This window comes from Lactuca saligna, chromosome 3 (assembly GCF_052625555.1).
Source record: "Lactuca saligna cultivar CGN05327 chromosome 3, ASM5262555v1, whole genome shotgun sequence".
Taxonomy (NCBI): Eukaryota; Viridiplantae; Streptophyta; class Magnoliopsida; order Asterales; family Asteraceae; genus Lactuca; species Lactuca saligna.
The window spans coordinates 28,548,854-28,557,111 of record NC_136419.1 but is presented as its reverse complement, the minus strand read 5'-3'; the positions used below and the strand labels follow the sequence as shown (position 1 = coordinate 28,557,111).

General features: G+C 32.1%; 1 protein-coding gene across 1 annotated transcript; it reads right to left on the bottom strand.

Annotated features, from left to right (window-relative positions):
- Positions 1-4,020: 4,020 nt before the first annotated feature.
- Positions 4,021-5,441, bottom strand: LHCA2 (photosystem I light harvesting complex protein). Its single transcript, XM_078983492.1, has 4 exons — positions 5,282-5,441; positions 4,967-5,190; positions 4,317-4,831; positions 4,021-4,231 (listed from the first exon to the last, which is right to left on the bottom strand). Exons 1-4 carry the CDS (start codon positions 5,338-5,340, stop codon positions 4,217-4,219), a joined length of 813 nt encoding a protein of 270 aa, XP_078839618.1. The 5' UTR covers positions 5,341-5,441; the 3' UTR covers positions 4,021-4,216.
- Between the last annotated feature and the right edge of the window lie 2,817 nt (positions 5,442-8,258).

The following is an 8,258-nucleotide window of genomic DNA, read 5'->3' as shown; positions in this document are numbered from 1 at the left end:
TACGATGCTATAATAGAAAATAAACAAAATTATGATATTATAAGTAATAAAAATATGATACTTTTGTTAATTATAATATTAGACTTTTGTTTATTTCTATCATGACATCGTACTTTTAATATTATAACTTTCAATAACTATATATACAATATAATTTTTAATAACTATATATACAATATAATTTATATAGCCCAAATATAATCTAACTTTCAATAAATAAATTTATACAATATAATTTTTAATAATGAAACAACAATGACGATCGATAAGAGTTGGATCAGAGAGAAGTGAATGTATTCAAAATACTTGGAAGGTCTTAAAAACTTTATAAAGATTGCTAAGAAACATGTCAACTCTAGAGACAAAGTGTGTTGCCTATGCAAAACGTTCGTGAATTCATATCGATATGTTTTGCCTACGATTTAGTCCACTTACATGACATTGGGTTTCTAGAAATATATACTACGTGGGTTCATCATAGTGAGAAACATGTTGGTTCTTCGAGTTTAGGCTACAATTTGACTTCAAGAATAAACACTCTAGTAAACACTCTCGCAACTAATGAAATGTTTGATGTAATTGATGATGTTATGGCAGAACAAAATCAAATAAATAAAATATAGACGACGAGGGACAAGGTATAGACCCATAATTTGATGCTTTATTTGAGGAGCTCAATACCAAGTTATACCATGAATGTAGCGAGATGTCTTCCTTAAACTTTTTGGCAAATTTGATGCATATTAAAGTGGGAAATAGATGGATAAATAGTTTGCTTGACCAACTTGTAGAGTTACCAAGAGCTGCTTTCCCGGAGTGTAATATTCCAGCCTCACATTATGAACCTAAGAAGAAGTTGAGAAAGATATGGTTAGGATATCAATCGTTCCACACTTGCAAAAATTACTATGCTTTTTTTTGGAAGGAGAATGATTCCGTGTAGAATTGCCTGGTTTGTAAGGAGAGTAAATGGGTAGACACAACTACAAAGGGGAAAAAAGTACCACAAAAAGTGTTGTGGCACTTTCCTTTAACTCTAAGGTTTCAACGAAGGCATAGCTCCAAATTCACAGCTAAAGATATGAGTTGGCATAATATTGGACGTTCAATAGATGGTATGATGTATCATCTGGTTGATGGGAAGTTATTGCAAGATTTTGATCAGAGATATCCAGAGTTTGCCAAAGAACCTAGAAATATTCGTCTAGGTTTAGCTGTTGCTAGCTTTAATCCATTCGACAACTTTTAGTACTTATAGTACTTGTCCAATTATACTGACTACCTACAATACACCACCATGGATATGTATGAAAGAGTCTTCTTTCATGCTAGCTTTGCTGATTCCTGGTCCTATATCACCCTCAGAGGACATTGTTTTTTAATAGTTTTTTTAGAGTATGTTTATTGATGGTATGTTACGGTTGTTATACATTTTGATTGCTTAAAATTGTTTCTAATATTTGTTAAACAGATGACAACTAATGTTGTGAGGTGCATGGAGGAGACGGTGGTGAAAGACCTCCACATGGGGGCACAGACAAGATACCAGCGGGTTGTCAATATTGTAAGTTACATGAAGTTATATATTAATTATATTGGATATATTTTTGAAGTTTTAAATTTCTAAATTTTCAATTCTATGTATCAATGTAACAAACCCGACACATCAACGTGGCAAGGAAGATGTTTAAATATACGAAAAAAGTTCTTGGCCAGCAGTAAAAAGCTTTTACCCATGGAAGTTGATAGAGCTGGGGGACCTATAAATTCATAAATAATAATGGCAAAATGTTGATATGGTTTATCTCAAATTATATGTCAGAAAATGTACCAATCCATTGTAGGACCTAGTGTTCATTTCCATTTCTGTGAACATATGTATCCTGCGATAGAAGTAAGTACACAATACTTTTTATATGTGAAAGTTTTTATACTTTTTAAATATTTTTTTACTAATTGAATTTGTTTTTTATTGCAGACATTTTTTATCTTGATATGTATTGAGTTACATGTATGTGGGAAGCCTTTTGTGCGGTTGTACAAGATGACTACCAAAGAGCTTATACCAAAGAGCTTATAAAGAACAAAAACATGTTATGAAAAGATATTTTGATGAGGTTGATGGATATGATGATGTGAAATGTGCATGACAATGTCCACTAGAAGATATGACATCCAAGCTTGGGATGACATGATTAATCTTCGTTTTTTGGACGAAGGTTATAGGAATCAGTGCGAAAAATGTAAAGAAAGTAGGGTCAAACTTCCATATACGAGTTCTCATGGAAGTGGATCATATGCAGACAGACGTCATGAAGAGGTAATTAAATTTATTTGTATTATATAAATTTTTTATTAACACTAATATAAATGTATTAATTGTTTTTGGCTTATTATAGAGAGCAAATAGACAAAACCCACAACATATGGATGGTTGAAAACAAATGCGATTTAAAGAAAGTCGGGGTTGGTATACACCGCAAACAGTAGTAACTTGGGTAAGTAATAAAACAAAGTTAATATGTTATTTGATAAATATTTTATTATTATTATTATTATTATTATTATTATTGTTGTTGTTGTTGTTGTTGTTGTTTTAAGATATATTATTATTATTTTAGTGTATAAATTTAGTTATTTGTTTTAATTAATGTATATTTATTGTTTTTTTTATTATTTTAGGAAAATATTCAACGAGAGGAGATGTTAATGCAAGAAGAGCTCAGAAAAAACGAAAAGTTAAATGAAAAACATTGTATCACTCGTTCCTTCGGTGAGAGATGTGGGCATATTTGTGGAGTTGGAAGGAACCAAGCATCACTAATAATTTATTTCCAAATGAACATTCTAAATGTTCCAACGTTTCCACATCCTAATCTTCAGATAATTCTCAAATTGCTCCGTTAACCCAACAAGTATCATACATGCAACAACAAATGCTACAAATATAACAAATGTATAATAGCACATTCACAACCCTCATTCCTAACTTTCAACCACAACCAATATCACAATTTCAATTCAATCCAAATATATTTTCACACAATACCCAAGAACCAATGTTTTATATTGTTTTTGAACAATGTTTTTTGAAGATTTTTTTGTTGTTATTTTGCTATTTTGTAGATTCGTTTTTAATTTTAATGGTTTGTTATAGCTACTAAGTGTTTGATATTATTATGTATATACTGTTTGGATTTGTTTTAAAAAACAGGTTTTGTACATATAACAAAATCTCTGAAAAATATTAAAAAAAAAAAGATATACCGACGACATGTTGTCGGTATAGCTTTATAATTGTAATAACCGTTTCACATTCACCGACGACATGTTGTCTTTATTACTAGAACGGAAGTTATCTTCCACCTCCTTTTCCAGACCACAAGTCGTTTGGAATGCTTAAACCTGTCCCGGCGACATGTCGTATGGATTGCTTAAACATGTCCTGACGACATGTTGCCATAATAGATTTATAATAAAACTTTTTTTCCTCGAAAATTACTCCTGACGACCCTTTGCAGACGACATGTTGTTGACATTGTTGGCTCTGTACTGACGGCATCAATCCCGACGATATTTTCCACTTTTACCGACGGGGCTATGCCGACGACTTTTTACGGACGACAAGTCGTCGGTATATGCTTTCCCGGCGACATGTAGTCGGCATAGTGGCTGAAAGTGTCGTCGGCATAGGCCTCATTCCTCGTAGTGTGTTCATGATACTACTAGCCTACACTTGTGTGTACTCCACACCTCTTGATATAGACTTGTACTTACCTACTATCTTATTCGGTACTCTTGAAATTTCAATCATCTAAAGTGTGTAATGACACTAAAATCACTAACAATTGCAACCTAAACATCATAGACTGTCACATTTATCATCGGGCTAGAACTTTTTTTTGTAATTTAGAAAAGAATATTTTTTCTATTGTTATTAGAGCATAAACCAAAGTTTCCATTGTGTAATGATAATAAATACCTTGGTTCGGGTATCTGGTGGCAAGAGTTATGCAGTACTTTATCAACATACAAGCTTATATATCTGAATCATTTTAAGTTCAAGAGGTATTTGTACATTGCATTAAGTTTCTACAGTAGAGACAAGATACAATTTCTAATGATACACACACATGACTTGCCAAAAACTGTTAAATCCACCATTTTCCCGCTCCAGCATCATCTGAAGATCATAATCTCAACAACCCCTTGCTATTTAACCCTTGAATGCCTGAAAACCCATGCAAAAAGTTAGCCAATTGGTCTGCATCCAATTCAATCACATGTACATTAGTTGTTTAAATATTTGTACTTACAGCAAAAATAGTGGCGTGACCCGGGTCAGCAAGGTGAGCAAAGAGGTTATCAATGGGTCCAGTTCCCGTGTAGATTGCTTGGAACCAAGCACCCATGACAGCCAACATAGCCAATCTCCCATTCTTGATCTCCTTTGTCCTCAATTCCTTAAGCTTTGCAGGTGAACCACTCCCCCATCCGAGTGGGTCGAACCATAGTCCACCTGGGTACCCAACATCTGTACCTGTTAGCTTGTTGTTGGGGAAGATGGGATCGGTGTTAACACACCCAGGTTTGAGAATGTCAGCCCATCGTCTTCCTTCTGCCCAACCGATGAAAATAAGCTCCACTATGAACAGTGTGGTTTTGTCGGTGAAGTACTCTTGCTCACCGGCTGTGTACCATGAAGGAGTGTTTAGGATTCCGATTTTTGTTAGGAATTCCGGGATGAAGATCCCAGCTGCTCCTAACATAGCCCATCTGCAGTGTACTATTTCCGCTTGCACGTTCCACCTCAAGGTCTCCGGGTCGGATCCTACAGTTTAGAAACTCGACCTCAAATCAGTAAGTAATTTATCTTCAAATCTTGCGATGATCTATATATTGACTATTGTTGTTTTGAAAAAATCATCAACAGAAATCATAACTATGAATCTATGATCATGCTTACCTAGACCAAGAGGATCGAACCCGAAGTCTCCCGGTAGGCTGCCGTCGAGCCATTCCGGAGGGGTGCTGCCGGGGAACCAAATGGGTCTTTCGGGGTCGGCGGTAACGCATACTGTCCCGGAAGATCGTGCCACGGTTGGTGCAGTGACCTTGCTGACTCTTAGTTTCTTCCCACAAAGAAAGGAAGCTTTTGTTGATCCAACAAAAGATCCATTCTTCTGTGAACTACATAATCGCACATCAAAATTCCCAATTACTTAATGCACCCACACATTGCAAATGCAAAGTAGAAAGGTAGAGATTTGAAGAAGCTTACGCTGGAGAAGAGAAAGCAACAGCTGCGATGGCTGAAGAAGCACAGACAGTGGAAGCCATTGTTGTCTCTGCAATTCTTTGCCTTCAAGAATTAGTGATGAAGAATGAGTAGGTTTGTGTGGAAGAAAGGGGTGTGTGTTAATGTAAGGCGTTATGAGCTTATCTCCAAGGATAGGAGTAGAAGAAAGAATGCTGTGATTGGCTGTGCGGGTTGCCACGTGGGCCCTAATAGAATCTATTCTTGCTGATATGTAACGGGATAAACTTACACTTGTGGTTCGTGTAGTAAATTACGTGTGGCTTTCAGGATAAAACCCACTCACAGGATTCTTGATCCTTAAGGGCGATTTTGTCTTTTCCCCAATAAGGACAGATGACCCTATTTTGAAGGCCAAGAATTCTCTGATCAAGGTTGTATTTTTCATGGACCATCATCGTTGGACACGTAATACTTTTATTTGAAGTCCATTGGATCATGGATAACACTTGAAGGCAGCCTTTCAAGACGTACTAGTTTTATTTTAGGTTTTCCAAACATGATGTTGGAAATTTGAGTTAAAAATAAACAAAGATCTTCAAGTATTACTCTATTTGGTGATCGAATTAGACAATGACCTACAAATTCTTTACTTTAAATCAAAGCTTTTTGAAGCGCATTTTCCAAGTACACAGATGCTACTACTACTACGTATAATCTAATGTTTTTTCATGATTTTATTTCGTGTATATATATATATGATCAAGGCATGTGCTTGACTATCATTGTACCACTATAATTTGCAATCATAGAAGTTACAAATCTTTGCCATCTTATTATTGTAAAGTTACAAGTATCGTATAGAACTTCTCTGGATCAAATTATTATGTGCAAACACAAAAAGTTTTGTAATTATTTTGTTATTTCTCGTTTTGGTTCTCTCCTTTTCTTAAGGGGTTTTTGATCTTTATCATAAAAGGACAAGAAAAATGCTTCAAATTGTCAAATGTCAATAACTAACAACTTTATTTGTTAGCAGTATAAATTTAAGTCTTGCTAAATTTGCTTAGGTCATATACGTTTAAATAGAACCGACCCTAGAAGAGTTCAAATAACACTAGAAATATTATAATCTTGAAAGGTTGTAGTTACAAGGGTGTTCGTATTTATGTTTTCAAAACAATTACTATAAAGTCCAAATATAAGGATCAAATAATCATAAAAAATGGCTTGTTTTTCTTAGAGAAACGGCAATAAATGTCTTACATATTGGTTTCATAATCGATTTAGTCTCTATACTTTTTTTATTCAATTAAGTCTCAAAAACCGATAATCATATTCAATTTAGTCATTTTACCGGGTTAATAGGTCATCTAACTTTCAAAAATTATATTTTTTGCCTAGAATTTAAAATTTATTACAAATTTGGTCCAAAATTTATACTGTTGACCCATATTTTAAATTTTATTATAACTTTGGTCCAAAATTTACCCTCTTGGCTCAAGTTTTAGAATTATGTTATAAATTCATCGTAACTTTAGTTTTTTTACAACTTTTTTCTCAAAAAAAAATCGAATATGTTTTTTCTTTATAAAATCATATTTATACAAATAAAAAAAACATATTTTCCCATAAAAAATCTTATATTTTCTATATAAAACTATTTTTTTTTTGTATAAGAAATACCTATTTATAAAAATAGGTATTTATTAAGTACATAAATATATACAAATCCGTTTTTATAATATATATATATATATATATATATATATATATATATATATATATATATATATATATTATCCAACATATCTTCCCATTCTACCTTTATCTAAAAGATCAAAACTGTAACATCTTTTCCTCTTACATTTTCTTCATATTCGTCTTCATTTCCATCATTAAGAAAAAAATCCAAAACGACGATCTAAGATCTCATATTTAAACCCACAATTAAGTTAAAATTTAAAGCAAGTTTAAAAAAATATCAAAAGCCAAACGAAAATGCAAATAACTCAAAGCTAAAAGTGCAAACCAAAAAGAGAAATATGAAAATAGAAAACCTAAAGAAAATCTAAAAAAACTAAACCTGGAATCCGAATAAAACAAGTCATGTGAACTCAAATATAAGCCTAAAGCCTTTAAAAAGTCGTGAGATGGACCAAGTTCAAACCCAAACTTAAAAAGATAAATTTAAATAAAACAATAGAAAAGCAGTAAAAGACATACATAAAAAAATTGTTAATATTATTTTAGAGGGTGTTATATTGATTTGGTGGGAAAGACTCTAAAATAGGTTCTCCCGAACGTTCAACTCACATACCCACTTCTAGTGAACTCCTAGTTAAAACTCTGACCTGAATACTAAACATTCCATATGAAAGTTCATTGTTTTACCCGATGGAACACTAAGTGATTAGTGGGAAATTTTCTAATTGTTTTAATCATTTATGCTTCATTTGCAAATTGAACTATTTCTATTATAGTGAGTAACACACAAAAATGTTTCATTTTTATTTATTTTTATTGTTTAGGTTCGAAAATATATATTTAAATATATATATATATATATATATATATATATATATATATATATATATATATATATATATACACAAAAAAAAGTCCTTACATAGGTATTTAGTATACAAAAAAAAAATAATAATAAAGGTTTTATATAAAAAATATAATATTTTTTATGGGAAAATATGTTTTTTTTTGTACAAATATGATTTTATAAAGAAAAACATATTCAATTTTTTTTGAGAAGAAAGTTGTAAAATAACTAAATTTATGATGAATTCATAACATAATTCTAAAACTTTGGTAAAAAGGATAAATTTTGGACCAAATTTTTAATAAAATTTAAAATCTGGGCTAAAAGTGTAAACTTTGGTCCAAATTGTAATAAATTTTGAAATTTGGGCCAAAAATAGAATTTTTGAAAGATGACCTGTTGACCAAATGACTAAATTGAATACGATTACCGATTTTTGGAACTTAA